This window comes from Aspergillus vadensis, assembly GCF_003184925.1.
Source record: "Aspergillus vadensis CBS 113365 unplaced genomic scaffold BO88scaffold_1, whole genome shotgun sequence".
NCBI lineage: Eukaryota > Fungi > Ascomycota > Eurotiomycetes > Eurotiales > Aspergillaceae > Aspergillus > Aspergillus vadensis.
Genome location: NW_020292039.1, coordinates 247,849 through 265,363, shown reverse-complemented (window position 1 = coordinate 265,363; position 17,515 = coordinate 247,849). Strand labels below are relative to the sequence as shown.

Here is a 17,515-nt window from a genome sequence, read left to right as displayed (position 1 = left end):
CTAACAAAGTTCAGCCCATGATGCAATTAGCTTTTCGCTGAAGTTCCCTATTTCAGGGCGCATATCGCGGGTAGACTCGGGCTACTGTCAGATGTGGAATACTTATTATGGAGTAAGTAAGATACGTGTTTACTTGGTTATTCTTGTAGTTTAGTAAGTACTAAGTACTTTGGTGTATGTGGCAGGGTTGATGGATCCGAATTTCTGATATGTTTGTCTGATTGATTGATTGATCCTGGATGGATTCAGGCACCAGTACCACCAACCAACCAACCAGGCGTAACCTGTGTATATGGTAGATAGCACTGCTACTCCTCTATTACTCCTCTAGACGAATGATATCTTTCTACCGACTAGATAAGTAAGTAGGTAGCGAAGATACTGAGATGGATGGATGGATTGATGGTTATACTCCGTATTCAGAAACATACCAAGTGGACCATTATCCATCCATCCATCCAACATAAATAATCCCTCAAATATACACGCAGATAGTACTCCTGGTATACCATCCAATCCACCGTATCACATTCAATCCCGATAAATGTACTCCGTGCACAGTATCCATAACCCCATCCATGCTCTATCCCGACTGGACAAATCCTAGTAAGTACTGGGGGTTTTACCCCTCTCTACGTACTACTACTACTACTTACTCCGTAGTAGTATCGCATCAACCAGATAAATAATTGAATACCAAGTACTAGCTAGGGCTAGGGCACCATCACAACCAACCCCCCCCTCCCCACTCCCCCAAACAGTACTAACCACTAACACGCAAGCCCCTTACCCAATTCAGCCATTCGGTGTTTTAGGGCTTCTTCCACATTTGCCCACCGAGGAGGAACCCGGGTCCTACCTATATTCCGAGATTTCCCGACACGAGCCATGACTAGCCTGCTTCGGTTAGAGTACCGGTCCCCCTCTCCTTTGTTTGTTAATTGTTTTGGTTCCAGGTACGCTTGATACATACATACATCATGATATGATGAAAAGCCATTGCCATGCAATAAAGGAATTAATACAAGGATTAATTTTAGTATACATGCAAAGAAATATGTTAATGGTGTGGTCGATGAAGGTTCTAGATCTGCCCGTTATGAAAGTTTTGCCACTTAATTATTTTATTATTTCATTATTCTTAGAGATTGCTATCTTGATTGTTTTGTTCGTGTCTTAAATATTTTGTGTTGTTGGATGTTCAAGGGAGGAATGGAGGTATTGCTCTGACGTCATTGCGCACTAGCCCCGTCAACGCATGGAGGACAGTCCTCCGACACTCCGAGTAAGTAACCTAACTTACTAGGATTAGTCCCGTTCTCCCGTCTCGTCTCCATCAAGCCACTTAGGTTTGCTGTGATTCGGCTGGCAAGCACATGCATGCATGCATGAATGGGTTGAGGTTTCATTTGCGAACTGTTGGTGGGAGCGACAATTTGATGGCTGGGATTGGCGGATAGGTGGTCTCCTATTATTAAATTATTATTTTTTATGATGGCCCTTTTTCTTTTTCTTTTTTGTTTCGTCTATTTTGTATCATTTTAAGGGGGAAAGGGAATGAAAGTGAAATACATGGATTGCTTTCTATACGTATTGTATTGTGGTGTAATCTGTTTTGCTTTGATTGCTAGATACACATTTCATCTCAATTCGTCCATCCACTCATAAGCTCATTCGGTCCAATTTTACTGGTTTATGGCCTGCATAAATCAAAAATCGCTCTCTATCATCATCTAAGCGGACAGGTTCTTGGCGGTCTCCTCGGGCCACACGTCGTAGCCAAAGGTGTCCTTCATGTTGACGAAGCGGAAGTGACGACCCTCGGCCACCTTGTTGACGGCCTCGTACTCCTCATCCGTGAGCTGGATGCTCTTGAAGTTGGACTCGATACGGGCGGGGTTGGAACTCTTGGGGAGCACAACGTAGCCACGGCGCAGACCCCAGGCGATGAGGACCTGTGCCAGAGTGTAGTTGCCCTTCTTGGCGATGTCGTTCAGCGTCTGGTTCTCACTGACCTTCTCGCCCGTCGTGGGGACCTGGTTCTGAGAGCCCAGGGGAGAGTAGGCCTCGGGCAGGATGTCGTGCTTGAAGCAGTAGTCAACGAGCTCCTGGTTGGGCAGGAAGGGGTGGATCTCGATCTGGTTGACGTGAGGCTTGACCTCGGCGTACTTGAGGAGCTTCTCCAGACCCTCGATGGTCCAGTTGGAGACACCGATCGCCTTGGCCTTGCCCTCCTTGTAGATCTTCTCCATAGCCCTCCAGGTGGGCTCGGGGTTCTCAGTGAGATCCTTGAGGATCACGTACTATAGGAGTATCAAATCAGCACTGCTCTGATGCTAGAATTATGAGGGAAAATAGACATACCTTTCCATCAGGGCCGATCTTAGGCTTCTCCTGAGTCTCCTTCTCGGCAGCAATAGGCCAGTGAACGAGGAAGAGGTCAATGTAGTCAACCTTGAGCTTCTTGAGGGAGCTCTCAATGGACCACTGCACATCCTCGGGGCGGTGGAGGTGGTTCCAGACCTTGGTGCAGATGAAGATGTCCTCACGCTTGACGGAGGGGTTGGCAGCGAGGAAGTCCTTGACGGCATCACCAACCTCACCCTCGTTCAGGTAGTACCAGGCACAGTCGAGGTGACGGTATCCGGTGTTGAGAGCGCAGGTGACAGCCTTGTAGGTCTCACCAGTGGCACCCTCGTTGGCGAAGGTACCGAAACCGACGCCGGGGATCTTGACGCCGTTGCTAAGAGTGAAGGACTGTCCGGAAGACATGGTTGTGTAAGGGTATCGAAGTGATGGTGAAAAGAAGGAATTGGGTATATTTGGTATAGTGGAAGAGGAAGAAGAGGCAGAGAAGCCGAGGGATGAGTACAAATAGCGGGTGGGAGGGGAAGAAGTTACTTGGTGGTATGGGCGAGGAGGGGCTCTCGTTGAGAAGGCAACTTTACAGGCAAGAACAGCAAGTGGGGTGGAGGGGGGTGTGTTGATGAGGGGTATGATGCTATTGCTGCTACTAATTATATTATGCAGGGTCATTTTCCTTTGACTTTTCGATTTGCGGGTATGTACACTTGTACTTTTTACTTCACCAAGCTATCTTGGAAAAGAACCATCCACGCTTGACCTTGGTGTTCGATAATTTTCTTTTCCAAGCTCGAGCTTGGGGGAGCTCCTGGACAAATTTCCTGTGAAGCTTCCCATGACGGCATGGACACGTTTTTGGTTTTTGGCCTGAGGAAAGAAAATCCACTTTTTTCTGGATCCCATTAATTCAGTTTGAATTTCTCATTTCCCAATGCAGACGGGGGAAATTGCAATTACCAAAAAAACGAGAGACATGGAGCCCATGACATCATTGGATGTATTGGTTTCGAAACGGCGCGAGCGTTTGACCCGCCGCCGCCCGCTCGATCGTCATCGGCTCCAGCGATCTGTGGCTCGTTCGTGAGTGGAATGCCCGTAGCGACCAATCATTGTCCCACACAGTCCCGCTGGCACCCCCTCCTGTCCACTCAACTTGCAGCAGCTTCTTCCTTCTTGAGTGGTTCGTCCTGCGAACAAATTTCCAGCCTGGCCAATAATGTCTCACAATATTTGGTGATGCCACTCCCCAGTAGCCCTCCCGCCCCGCCGCGGTGGGCAAGTTCAGGCTGCCATCTGCAGCCACGATACTGCGCCGGCAGTGAAAGTGGTGTGAAGAGTGGGACTTTTTGTGTGTGTGTGTGTGTGTGTGTGCTGTTTAATGCCTCAGAACTCCCCGCCCCGAAACTGTTCCGAAAGGAGTAGTAACTTGAATACCTGCATGGTAATTGGCATTGGCATTTGTTATGTCTGTATGTGTGTGTGTGTGTCTGCTGTGTATGTCGTAGTATTGAGCATGTCATAAATTACCACCAGCCAGGGTCCAGCGGTCACAGTCTTGAAAGATTACAACAGAGCTCCACCTACAACCTGCCCAGAAAAAAAAAGTAGTGGACTTTCTTTTTTGTAAGACCAGTTACTTACTAGACTAAACTACATCCATCCATCAAGCTGCCATTGTTGGCTCCGCTCTCCCTCCAGCGAAACTACGAAATGTCGCAGCTAATCATCTCCCCGTAAATAATGACGACGAGAATTCCTAGGGATGATGATACGCCCCTCCCAACCCAGTCGGTGGATCCGGATGGCTGATTTGGCCGCAGCGCTGTCTCCGTATGGCTGCACCCAGGATAAACACCCTCCTTGTCGGTGGTACGCCTTCTCCCCTCGTCCGCTGGGACCTTACCGCCACTGTAGTTCTGCTGAAGAAAGCTTGTTATATATGATCCTCTTCGCCTCCCTTCTCTTTCTTTTCCATCTTCATCCTTCTCTTTCACATCATCCTCCTCTTCCATCTTCCTCCGGTGACAATTGCTTGCAGGTGACGCCCATTGGTTGTCTTCCTGTTTTCGTCTCCGAGTGATATCATCCTTTATCCTTCCTATCTTATCATCCATCCTCCTCCCCCTCCTATATAATCTTTTAACTCTCCTGACCCTTTGGTCTTTGGTCAATTGAACCCCTCTACAACCTCAATTCCTTCAGCAATTCATCATGCCTCGCTTCGACGACGCTGACTTCGCCGTGGACGCTGCCCCTGCTCCGGGTGCCCGCTCCCCCCGCGATGCTCGTGGTAGCGCTGCTGGCTCTCTGCCCATCCCCAACGATGCTGGCAACACTGTCGAGATCCCCGCTACTCGCAGCTCCATCAGCGATGCTGCTCAGTACATGCACAACCTGAGCTTTGCTCCCTCCTCCCGGGACCGTCGTGGCTCCCGCAACTCCTTTGGCACTTCTCTGCCCATCCCCAGATCTCCCCGTGTCTCTCGTCTTTCCTCGGTGGTCACTGCGGATGTTTCCCGCGACATTCTGGCCTCTCAGGTCCAGGACATGTCCAAGGAGAAGGTCGCTGCCGCCAAGAACATGGCCTTCGCTTTCGATATCGATGGTGTCCTGGCCCACGGTAACGAGGCCATTCCGGAGGCCAAGGAGGCCCTCGCGATGCTCAACGGTGACAACGAACTGGGCATCAAGATCCCCTACATTCTCCTGACCAACGGTGGTGGTAAGACCGAGGACGAGCGCTGCGCCCAGCTCACCGAGGTCCTTGGCTGCCCCATCTCCACCGACCAGTTCATCCAGTCTCACACCCCAATGCAGGCGTTGGCCGAGTACTACGAGACCGTCCTGGTCTGCGGTGGTGAGAAGCAGAAGATCCGCAAGGTCGCTGAGAACTACGGCTTCAAGAACGTCATCCACCCCAAGGATGTCCTCGCCTGGGACCCCACCATCTCCCCATGGGGCTGCTTCCACGAGGAGGACCGTCTCGAGGCCAAGCCCCGCGACTTCTCGAAGATCAAGTTCGACGCTATCCTGGTGTTCGCCGACTCTCGCGACTACGCCACTGACATGCAGCTCATCATGGACCTCCTCCTGGCCGAGGACGGAAAGCTGCTGACCCGCGCCAAGGACCCCGTTGCTTCCCGCATCCCGGTCTACTTCTCCCAGGGTGACCTGGTCTTCCCTACCGACCACAAGGGTCCCCCCCGTCTGACCCAGGGTCTCTTCCGTATCTCCATTGAGGCTCAGTACAAGGCCCTCACCGGTGTCGACCTGGAGCGTGTCGTCTACGGCAAGCCCGAGCGCGCCACCTACACCTACGCCGATGAGGTCATGAAGGCCTGGATGGAGCAGATCCACAACGAGAACCGTCTGCCCGAGAACATCTACATGGTCGGTGACAACCCGGCCTCCGACATCTGCGGTGGTAACATGCACGGCTGGAACACCTGTCTGGTGCGCACCGGTGTCTTCCAGGGTAAGGACAACGACGACAACAACCCGGCCAACTTCGGTGTCTTCCCCAACGTCCTGGAGGCCGTCAAGTCTGCCGTCCGCAAGGAACTCGGCCAGGACTTCAAGTTCAAGTGGAACCCCAAGGTCAACCCCGTCCTCCACGGCGACGGTGCCTCTGCTGTCGAGTAAACGCATTAACATCGGCGCTTGCTTTTTCTTTCTCTCCACACCACTTTTTCTCATCCATTTTGTTCACATCTTGATCGATGTTAGACATTTCTTTTGCATGTTACGGCTTACGGATTTGGACTACTGATATCCATCGTCGCTCCTGGGCCACAAAAAATCGCCATCAGCGAGTCGACTGATTTTGTTTTGGTTTTATTGTTTCCTTTTTTTGGACTCTTTAGACTGGGTTTCTCATATTTTTCTCCCACTGTCATGTTCACATACACATTTCACATACCAATGATGTCTCTTCCACTGGGCTGGTTAGATGGATTGGATAGGTTCGGGTTACTTTTAGACTTTTTGCTTTTGCTTTTGGTTACATGGAAATCTACTACAACCCTGCAATGTTGCAGCCGGTTTCTTTCCCACCCACCCAATAACCGTTCTCAGTAAAGTCAAGTAACTTCCAATAAACTTCGTCACGAGTAATAAAAGTAAAAGTAAAAACTTAACCATTGAAGCTTTCTACCTCTTATCCCATTCTCGAAAAACTCTGGTACCGAGTCGTGACGACATTATCGCCGCGTGCGGTCGGACTTCGAACTCAATTTTCCTGCTGTCATCCCATCCGAACCCTCAAATGAGCAGTAAGGAAGTGAGGGTACTAGTAGGGTCCTCATCCAATGAGACAACTCGAGTATCTCAGCGGAAGCTTCCGATCCATCCACCCACCCATCCCGTGTACGAGATCCCCGAGCGTTGGATAGTAATTAAATGGTAGTGGTGGCTGCTGCTGCTGCTGCTGCTTTCGAGCCGAGCGATGGATCGATACTTACATTCCCGTTCCGGTTCCCGATGCGGGCGGGTTTGGGCTTGGCTTGGGGGTTATTCTCGGAACGTCCCGGGTGTCACTTCACAATGAGTAGTATCGGATTCAGGTCTTCTCGGGAATTAGTTTCGGGGGTTGTTCTCGATTGGGGGTGTTATACGATTTTGTGTAGTAGTTCATTCGTTGATACATGTATGCTGCATATACTAGTAGTGTAGTAGTGGACTGGGTAATCCTGTCATGCAATGGCAATGGCAGTGGATGAGTTGATGCAACTTCGGCTCGGGGTCGGGGTCGTGGTCAGGGTTGCTCGTCTCGTCTCGGGCTGGGGTTGTTGGACATCTACCGAGTCCGGGAAAATGTAGTGCAGGTCGGGAGTTGTACTCCCTTACTCTAGCTGGTAACTTCTTTTCAGTGGACTTTGTGTCTTGCATTGGTGCTAGCACCGTTGCATGGAATCAAAGGCGGTTTTGTTGTGTTGTGTACCTTTTTCTTTATTGGATGTTGGATGGGGCTGGTAAAGGGGGCGGGGGTTGTTATGGGATTTAATTCATGGTATACGTACTATATTTGGTGTTAGCTTGATGATGTCCATTACTACTACTACGTCAAATAGTGGGATTGAGGGATGTAGTTCTGAGGTGTGAGGTATTACATGTGGGTTAGGACGAGGTACAGTTTTAGTAGAGCTATATAGGGCTTCATCACTATGTCTGGTTCACTCAGCTACTACTTCAGTCTAGAGATGGTTTGGGTTATTACGATGGACAGCTTTCTGTTTTGAGTCCCGTATTTTGGTGGTCTTCTCATAAGTTCTCTGCGCTGTTAGGGTAGTGGCAGGGATGTTGTAGCAGCCATATGGAACAATTCTAATGATGATGGTTATGTTGTTGAGGAGAAAGGGAAGAGAGCAGTGGCCCTCGAAAGGAAGATACTATATACTAGATAGGAATGAATGAGATCCGCGGTCAAATAACTGTCACAGATGATTTATCTCAATGTGTGTTCCAAGGGGCTAGGGAAAGAGTGGGAGATAACTGTCCTGATAGATCTTCTTGTCAATATATCTATCTCATTTCGTTGAAGGTGATCATCAGTGCCTAACTTTGAATCGCTATGTGTTCAGGTACTAAGAACTGCCTTAGAACGAAAAGGCCACATCCCTTAGGAGGCAAAGGTTGGGTTCAATTAGGGGATTTGGGCATGTATGGTGGAAGGCAGCCTGTAGATACTCAAGGGGATTTGTGCATAAATGGCGTAAGGCACAGACTGTATATCAAGGATGTATTGTAGGTAGTAACCGGGTTCAAATTATACTTTCCGTCAAGAATGCCCAAGTTGCAAGGGATACCACTGACCAGAGAAGTATACAAATGCTGAAGGACTCCATGCAATAAGCACAGACGTGCCACGTTTCACACGTCAGTGGTTTCAAGCGTCAGTGAGAGTATACGTACACCTCTCGGATATCTGAATTATGATAATGATCATGTCACTATGATCATAGGCCTGGATATCCCATGTGTACCGGCATACCAGTGTGTAGCTTGCATCCATAAGGAAGCATCCTTCCCACGTGGATGGGCATGGTTGTCTGCATCCGCTAAGTGTGAAGTAAATCTGTGTTTAGTGTTCATACGTGGCAACATCAGATGAATAGTATTAGTACATAGTAGGTTCATTTTGGGGAATATGGCTATATGTGTTCTGCATCCATAGCTGGCGATTAGAGTTTATGTAGATTGTCATGTGCGTGCGGTGACCTGCCTCGAGGTCTGCGGACTATCCTTATGCTGTGAAGTAGATAGTCAGCATCCTTGAAGGGAGCGGGTGAAATGTATTGGAAACACTTGCTATTGGAAAGGTTTCAGTAATTGTAGATTCCCTTAAAAAGCTAGAGAGGATGATTGCCACAGTTACTTCCAGCCTCATAAGTGTGATGTGATCACTAATTTTAGGTTTTCGAGAAACAAGATCGTGCTGCATGATCGCTGTCCTGCATGAGAGTACAGGGGCGGTGAAGTTTGACATCTGTTGTCTCAACAGGGACAATCACTCCTTCCATGACCTCCATTGCCCTCATTGGCCTTGGGCTTTCTATCAGTTCCAGTACTTAGTAACACAAAACTGCCGAAAAGATTCTCCTTACCAGCTACTATATAAGTAGCGAACAGAGCTAAAGGAAGGGCCAATTCACTCGCGACTTCTGCTCATCCCACTCCTTCAATTATCACCTTGCATCTGCCATAGCATGCTGGTCGCCTAATTGGGACATTGCTTCATTTCAGCGTCCAAAGTAGCGTGATTCAAACATTATTATGACCATTGGTATTCTCTGACGCCGCTTATTTGCAACCGCGTCAAGTTGGTCGCTGTCATGTGAGTCGGAACTGCCTAAAGGAACCATGTGCATCACAACAGGCAAGGTAAATTACGAACCTCACAGTCCCAGCAGGCTATTATTCTCATCATCCCACGCCATCTGTTGAGCCTGATACATTATCGAGAAGCCCATCTGACTTTGAACAAACATTAGGGAAAAGGTACCCCCCTACCAGTCAGATCATTGGATGCGTCGCTACCCTGCTTTGTGGCGAAAGCGAGTGTCCTTATGCTTTAGCTTCTGCTGTGTGTTCAGAACATGATTGATTCCTTCTATACCGTGGTTCTGTGGCATTCGAAACCTCTCAAGGGATCAACGTCTAAGCCACCCATTGTATCATGAAGGTCCATGCCAGTTATGCTTCCTTGCGCAACTTCCCATCCAATGGATGTTAGATAGGAAACCATTTCCATCGACGGACTGAGTGAGGATCACCGGTTGATTTTCATTGGACACATGACGTCTTTCAGATCAACCCGACCTGCGAATAAGAGGAATGGTGAACTTGATACAGCATGCCTCGGAATGTGGATGTTGTGGGCGACTCCGAGAAACGAATGATTCGCCCTGCAAGATGACCCAAAGAGATGGGAAACATGAGTCGTGTGCTGAACTCTATTATCTGCATCTGGTGAGGGATAATAGAGTCAGACTCGTCTTTAAGGTATAAATGTCCCCTCATCCATCCCTGTTCCTCGAGCCTGCATCCAAAAGTGTTAAGCTCTCACTAAGACCCAGATCAAAAGCCCATATAACTACCCAGCTCGTATCAGTCATTGAATACTTGTTTCACGAGGTCTCTACAATCTTGATGACGCAACACCCTACTTCAAAGGGCTCACCTGTGGATCATGTCCCCTTTGAGCCGATTGCCATCGTCGGCATGGGTGGGTACCGATATGTACTCATCTCTTCTCTCTATACTAACCAGCATATAGCTTGTCGCCTGCCGGGATCGATTACGGCCCCTTGTGATCTCTGGGATGTACTCGTTAACAGGAAATCGGTTCAGACCCCAACTGTACCCGAAAACCGGTTCAAAATTGATGCTTTCTACCATGAGAACCTGAATAGACCCGGCAGTTTCAATGTCCGTGGAGGTTACTTTCTTGACGGCAGTCCTCAAGACTTTGATCCCAACTTCTTTGGAATCACCCCGATTGAGGCCATGTGGCTAGATCCGCAGCAACGGCGTATGCTTGAAGTTACGTATGAGTGCCTGGAGAACGCCGGTAAGAGATTGGAAGATGTTGCTGGGGAGAGTATCGGGGCATTTGTGGGCTGCTTCACCTCAGATTACCAACAGATGCTTCATCGCGAACCGGACTTTCGGCACGAATATGCAGCCACAGGGACTGACCCTGGTCTTCTCAGTGCGAGGATCTGTAACGTGTTCGACCTACGCGGACCAAGGTGAGTGCCGGTAACTAGGGTATAGTTTCACATAAAGTCAATCCGACTGACCAAATTCAGCGCCGTTATCAATAGCGCCTGTTCTTCATCTATGACTGCTATACATCAAGCATGCCAGGCACTTCAGACGGGCGAATGCGACGGCGCAATCGCAGGAGGCGTGAATCTAATTGTTTCAGTCGATCAGCACATGAATACCGCTAAGCTGGGGATTCTATCGCCAACATCCACCTGCCACACCTTTGATGCTGCAGCAGATGGGTACGGCCGTGCCGAAGGAGCAGGCGCCATCTACCTACGCAGGCTCAGTGATGCACTTCACAATGGTGAACCGATTCGAGCAGTCATCCGCGGCTCAGCGCTCAATACGTAAGACGTTGCAGGATCCTGAAGCGTCGAACAAGCGACTGACTGATGTAGAAATGGGAAAGTTAAAGACCAAGGAATCACCCATCCCAGTGTTCAAGGCCAAGAAAGGGTCCTACGTGCTGCTTACAAGAGAGCCGGCTTGGACCCAACAGACACACTCTATGTTGAATGCCATGGTAATTATGCGTAATGAACTGCGAAAAGCAAAGAGCTGCTGAAACTTCTTAGGGACTGGCACACCAGTTGGCGATCCCATAGAAGTCAAAGCCATCTCTAACGGAATGAATGAAAGACGGAGTCGCCAGCAGCCGCTACTGCTGGGTGCAGTGAGTATTCTCCGCAAACATTCTGAGGCATATGGTGACACTGAGACTAATTATTTCTCTCAAAGATCAAAGCAAATATCGGCCATAGTGAAGCTGCCAGTGGTATATTTGCTGTGATCAAAGCGGCGTTGATGGTGGAGTCTGGTATCATACCCGGAGTAGCGGGCTTCAAAACACTCAACCCAGCTAGTTTGTAGACAACTTTTCTCTAATGTGTGAATGCACCCAACCATGCTAACAAATTAACAGTCAAGGAAGACGAGTGGAATGTGAAAATCAATGTGGATACTAGACCGTGGCCTGAAAGCCCTCTCACCCGGCGGGTTGGGGTATCGTCCTTCGGATATGGTGGCACCAACGGCCATCTGATTGTGGAGGCCGTCCATTCTGACCACGGGAGGCTAACGTTCAAACCAGAGTATAAAAGCTCAAACCCTGGAAAGGCTCTGGTATGTTTCACAGCACACGATCGAGCTACACTTGAGAAGAACATTGAAGCGCACGCTTGTATCGTGAAGAATCACCGCCTTCAAGACTTGGCATACACGCTCAATTGCCATCGAACCCACTTTTCACACAGAGCCTTTACTATTGCACTAGAAGGACACGAAGTAGAAACCTTCAGCAAGCCAAATCTCGAGTTCGACGTGGCAGAAGATCCTGGCCCGATCGCCTTCGTCTTCACGGGACAGGGTGCGCAATGGGTTGGCATGGGAAAGGATGCTATGCGCAATCTACCCGTGTTTAGCACGACTATTAAGTATCTAGATCAGTATATGAGGACACTACAGCCACCGGTAGGATGGACCATAGAGGAAGCGTTGTTGGGAAACATTGATTCAGACCACATAGCGGAGCCTGATGTTGCACAGCCACTCTGCACAGCAATTCAGATCGCTATAGTCGATCAGCTAAGAACATGGGGAATTACCCCCTCTGCCGTCGTGGGACACTCTTCCGGAGAAATCGCAGCAGCATACGCAGCGGGCTTGCTATCTGCTCGGGAAGCCTTTGCAAACTCTTTCTATCGCGGCGAAGCAGTTGCACAAAAGAGCCCTGCAGGCTCAATGCTTGCTGTAGGCCTCGGGGTGGACAAGATCGAACCTTATATTCGTGGCACAGACTATGTCGTTGCATGTGAGAATTCCCCGGAGAGTGTGACGTTGAGTGGCTTGACGAGTGCGAAGCCGAAACCGCAACTTCAGGCCTCTGGTGTATTCATGAGGGAGCTATCAACAGGAAGACCCTACCACTCGCCCGCAATGGAACCTGTTGCTGAATCTTATTTGCAACTACTTCTGGATGCAAGCCGGAGGACTGATACGTCTACCGCCTCAGAACGGCTCGCCCGGGTCCCAATGATTTCTTCTTTGACAGGGAGCCAGGTTTACGAATCTGATATCAATCCTAAATATTGGGCAGAAAACCTCACTAACAGGGTCCGCTTTCATGCAGCAATAGTCGCGCTTAACAGTCTCGAAGAGTTGGAGTTGAATCACTTTGTCGAGATTGGGCCTCATTCAGTCCTCGGTGGACCGTTGAAGCAGATAATGTCTGCAGATGGTATTTCAAAGGGGTTCAAATACATACCGAGCCTTATCAGAGGATCTGATTCCTGCAACGACTTGCTGCGGGTCGCTGGGCGTCTGTTCCTCGCCGGCTATGCTGTCCGCTTGCAGAATGTGACAAACGACTTAGCCAGAGAACCAGGGCCGCAACTGCTAGTTGATTCGCCCGCGTATCAGTGGAACTACACAAAAGAGTATTGGCGAGAGACCCGTTTAAGTCAGGAGCAGCGCCAACAGTCAGAGCCTCGACATGATCTACTGGGGAGACGGGTGGCCGGCCTCTCTGCCACCAATCATGTTTGGAAAAACGTTCTACGGCTTCGGGATGTGCCGTGGCTAAGGGATCATCGCGTGAGTGAATGCGTCTGGACGAGTACGAGCCCTATTATCTGACCATCTAGACAGGTTGGCAGCGAGCTTTTGCTACCTGGTGCAGCGTACATTGCATTGGCTATTGAAGCCCTGTGGCAGATTAGCGATACTTCATTTAGCCCTTGTAATGGAGTTTGCTTGAAAGACTTTAACTTTCAGCAAGGCCTTGTGATACCGGACAATGATCGTGGGATTGAGGTAGTAACTCGACTGACGCGGGAGAGCGATAAGGGTTCCGGCTGGTATACATTCACTGTCGAGTCTCTCCTGAACAACCACTGGACCACCCATTGCGGTGGCCATATAACGGCTCGCAAGACCAAGCTTAATGTATCCAGCCAGTGTCACCAACATGTTATTAAGAAACTGCATCAACGTACCAACCCTGACAGGTGGTATAAAACGTTCGATCGAGTTGGAGTCTTTTATGGCAACACGTTTGAGCGCTTAGGGCAGGTTGAATCCAACGGCCGGGATTACGCAGCAGCAAGTACCATCGGGCTAAACCAAAAGAGTGGGACGATTGCCGGCGAATCAAGATATGTCATGCATCCCGGAACTATTGATGCCTGTTTCCAGCTTGCCATCATCTCCTTCGAGCAGGGACGATATAATGTCATGCCTTACAGCACCATCCCCATGCGGGTGGAAGAGATGACCATTGCTTATCCTGAAGAAACCGAAGGAAATGCATTCGCATGGACAGACGAGTGCCAGCGCCCCTTTTTCCGGTCACACATACAGCTAGTTAATTCGAATGGGCACCCGATGCTGGAATGTAAGGGAATATGGTTCAAGGAGCACGAGATGAGCTGGTCGGCTCGCTCGACAGCGGTCGTTCCGGATCAGAAGTACATGCAATACCGGTGGCAACCTGACATTGACTATGCAGCTAAGTATCAGGGACAGTCATCTTACAAGTCGCTCGAAGAGGCTGCCCACGCATTAGTTGGCCTGATTAACCACAAGCAGCCGATGCAAAGAGCGTTCGTCGCTGTAGGAGACGACTATAGCCTTTTAGAGGCCGTGACGCGCCATTTTCCCGTTGCTGGAAAATTAACTATTGCTGAGATGTTCGACGGAAATGTCAAAGAGAAAGTAAAGTTCACTCTACCGGAGGATATATCGATAGTACAGCTTTCACCACAAATATCCCAGTTATCTTCAAGCTTGCAGGGCGCACATGACCTTGTCATTTTCAAAGGCCAGCTGAATACAGCCATTTTCCATGAACTACAATCGATTCTGGCGCCCACCGGTAGGATGTTCATAATGCAGGACGGAAATACATCGGTAACTAGCAGCTGTCTGGACTGTCCTTCCCTAATATCTAGGCCAGCGTTAGAGCTATGTGTCTCACAGACTAGTCTGCTTCTCTCCCAGGAGTTAGATGATGGAGTTGACCGACAACTAGAGCCAACAGCGGTGACCTTGGTGGTCAAAGAAAGTTCAGACCAACGTCTCGTGAAGGAGTGTACGGAAGAGCTAAAGGTCCTGGGAGTGGCTGTTGATGTAGTAAATCTTCACAAGACTAAGCATGCGTTGCACCAAAACACGGTTATCCTTGACATTGATGGTAGTATCCTATCAAATCCCTGTGAGACACAATTTGATATGCTCAAGAAGATAGTTCTCTCCGAGGAAAGTGTGCTTCTCTGGCTCACTTTGGGTGTCAACCAAGGCCGCACTGCCGAAGGCCGGCTGAGTCTAGGATTCCTGCGGGTTGTCAGATCGGAGCATCCTGGAGCTAAGATCCTATCGTTGGATGTCGACTGGGAGGAGTCTTCCCATAGCATCGCACAGGCTATGTTGGCAGTTCTGGGAGCTGCGGCACCTCGGAGCTCTGGCCAGGAGATGGAGTTCTGGCTTCACGAAGGCATTCTCCATACTAATCGGTTGGTGCCATGGACATGTCCCACTACGTCTCCGAAGGATAGTCAGGCGGTTAAATTGCCACTGGAATTGCCGCTACAGAGCGAATTTGTGAAAAGCGAGTTCATCTTCAGGGCCAATGAGGAGTTTTCCCTGGACTCAAAGGTGGACGAAATATGTCTCCAGGTGGAGATGACTGAGTACCAGGGTTGGGCTCCTGACCATCGCACAAAGCAACCGGTCATCGTTGTTGGCCATACAATTTCCAATGATCGCGAAAGTACACTTCGCCAGGTAGTCACACTCACCGCACAGAGTGGGTACCAAACCATCGTCAAGGCACAGAAAGGTGCCTGTTTCGAATATGAAGGTCTCGACCCAGCACTTCTTTGTGCTGCCCTTCCAACCGTATGCAAAGTCCTTCTCTGCATGAGCTGGCTAGGAAGAGCCCAAAAGGATGATCATATCCTCATTTTACATATGCCCCTCTTGTTTGCTAAGTTGGCCATCAGTCTCAGTAAGGAATTGAATGCCCGGATCACTGTCGTTGTAGCAACACAAGAAGAGAGTGAAGAACTATACGAAGCCTCGGCGTCCGGCATCCCGATTGTTGTGGTTGAGGATATGCATGCGTCTCATATGTCGCCAGTCCTCGAAGCCACCTCCGGGAAATTTTCACTGGTGATATGCGATAAGTTCTCAGCAGCTGGTCAAGAGGCATGGAGACATATATCACCGGCCGGTCGGTTTGTCTTATGCAATGAAGGAATGGAAGGGAAGCTGGATACAGGTCCTTTTATCAAGGGTGCTTCTTTCCTGCCGATGGGATACGAAAACCTCGGTACACGACAAGAGATGGCGGCTGAAATCCTACAGGATGGGTTGGAGTTTTTGAAGAAGAACAAGGACATCTGGACGTCCCATGTGTCAGTTTACAGCATTGATCAAATGCCCACGCAGTCAAATGGCAACCAGTTCAATGCATCTCCAGGTTCAACTGGAGAGGTACATGCGGCAGTGCAATTCAAATACGGTGAAAGTTCGGTAAAGGTATGTTGCAATTCTCACTAGCCTCGTGTTTTACAACTCTGACAACGGTAGATCCTACCTCCGATCCGACGGCTCAAGTTCTTCCCTGACGCGGCATACCTACTTATCGGAGGGCTCGGCGGCCTTGGAAGCAGTCTGGTCCGCTGGATGACGGAGCGAGGATGTCGACATTTCATTTTCGTGTCACGCTCAGGCGCAACGCAGCCAAAGGCAGCACAGACCGTTGAACTTGCTGAAAAGGCCGGTGCATCTGTACAGGTATTTCAGGCTGATGCTGGCAATGAGTCCGATATGAGAGCAATTGTCGCCCGAGCGATGAAAGAAAGACCGATCCGTGGTGTGGTGCACGCTGCAATGGTACTGCAGGTAAACAACTTCATTATCTCCATCTCCAACGACATGATCTAATCACCCATTAGGACGGCCTACTCCAGGGCATGACAGCAGCGCAATACCAAGCTGCCGTCTCCCCCAAACTCCGCATAGCACATGTCCTCCATTCCGTCCTCATCAACGCCCCATTAGACTTCTTCGTCATGACCAGTTCGATCTCGGGCACAATAGGCACACCAGGTCAGACAAATTACAGTGCCGGGAACAGCTTCCTCGATGCGTTCGCAGTATACCGCCAGTCCCTTGGCCTACCCGCCTGCTCGATAGCGCTACCCATGCTCCTCGACGTCGGCGTAGTAGCAGAAAACCAAACCGTCGAGGACTCTCTCCAGCGATTAGGCTTCTACGGAATCGACGAGGTAGAGATGCTCGAGGGTCTCGAAGTCGCCATGTCTCCGAGAAGTCCCAGTCATCTCGTGCTAGGGCTCGATCCTTCCCTGCTGCACCGTTCTGCCGGTACAAATCGTCTATTCTGGCATGGTGATGCTCGTCTACGTGGTGTGCAGCGAGACTTGGATCTTTTGCAGGGTTCGTTGAGAGCTTCGAAGCCGGATGGGGAAGTTATCGGTGATGGGGAGGAGCTGAACTATGAGACGTTGATGGAGCGCGTTGGAGGTAGGATTATACAGAAATGCGCGAGTATGTTGGGGAGGGAGATTGATGAAATTAATTTCAGTAGAGGGACTGTTGCCTCGTATGGACTGGATAGTATGATTGGGTCCGAATTGCAGCAGTGGTTGTTCGGGGAGTTTGGACTAGCTTTGAGTTTCCATGCATTTACCGCGCTGGAGATGACGTTTGAGGGGTTGACGAGGCAGGCGGTTGAGGCGCTCGGGGCGGGTGGTGCGAAGTGATATGCAGGTTAAGAGACTGTTTTGAAGTGTGAGGAATCGAGGAGGGTGAAGGGGTTCTGATGAATATGCTATAGTATACTCTGAGACAAGAATGCCAG

The 17,515-nt window shown here is 49.7% G+C and overlaps 4 protein-coding genes across 4 annotated transcripts; 3 read left to right on the top strand and 1 right to left on the bottom strand.

Moving 5' to 3' along the window:
- Positions 1-1,576: 1,576 nt before the first annotated feature.
- On the bottom strand, positions 1,577-3,147 carry gldB (putative glycerol dehydrogenase (GldB)). Its single transcript, XM_025705402.1, has 2 exons — positions 2,365-3,147; positions 1,577-2,303 (listed from the first exon to the last, which is right to left on the bottom strand). Exons 1-2 carry the CDS (start codon positions 2,770-2,772, stop codon positions 1,734-1,736), a joined length of 978 nt encoding a protein of 325 aa, XP_025567907.1. The 5' UTR covers positions 2,773-3,147; the 3' UTR covers positions 1,577-1,733.
- Positions 3,148-4,017: 870 nt separating this feature from the next.
- BO88DRAFT_3309 (uncharacterized protein) lies at positions 4,018-4,494 on the top strand. The gene has a single exon (XM_025702652.1). It carries the CDS (start codon positions 4,127-4,129, stop codon positions 4,442-4,444), a length of 318 nt encoding a protein of 105 aa, XP_025567906.1. The 5' UTR covers positions 4,018-4,126; the 3' UTR covers positions 4,445-4,494.
- Positions 4,495-4,575: 81 nt separating this feature from the next.
- Positions 4,576-6,006, top strand: BO88DRAFT_329373 (phosphatidyl synthase; the record flags this gene model as incomplete). The annotated part of the gene is made up of 1 exon (XM_025702597.1): positions 4,576-6,006. The coding sequence occupies one exon, from the start codon at positions 4,576-4,578 to the stop codon at positions 6,004-6,006; it is 1,431 nt and encodes a 476-aa protein (XP_025567905.1).
- A 4,005-nt stretch (positions 6,007-10,011) lies between these two features.
- BO88DRAFT_459345 (polyketide synthase) lies at positions 10,012-17,417 on the top strand (the record flags this gene model as incomplete). Its single annotated transcript, XM_025711084.1, has 10 exons — positions 10,012-10,087; positions 10,139-10,613; positions 10,674-10,982; positions 11,034-11,158; positions 11,211-11,308; positions 11,374-11,497; positions 11,558-13,227; positions 13,282-16,170; positions 16,222-16,536; positions 16,590-17,417. The coding sequence occupies 10 exons, from the start codon at positions 10,012-10,014 to the stop codon at positions 17,415-17,417; spliced, it is 6,909 nt and encodes a 2,302-aa protein (XP_025567904.1).
- Positions 17,418-17,515: the final 98 nt, after the last annotated feature.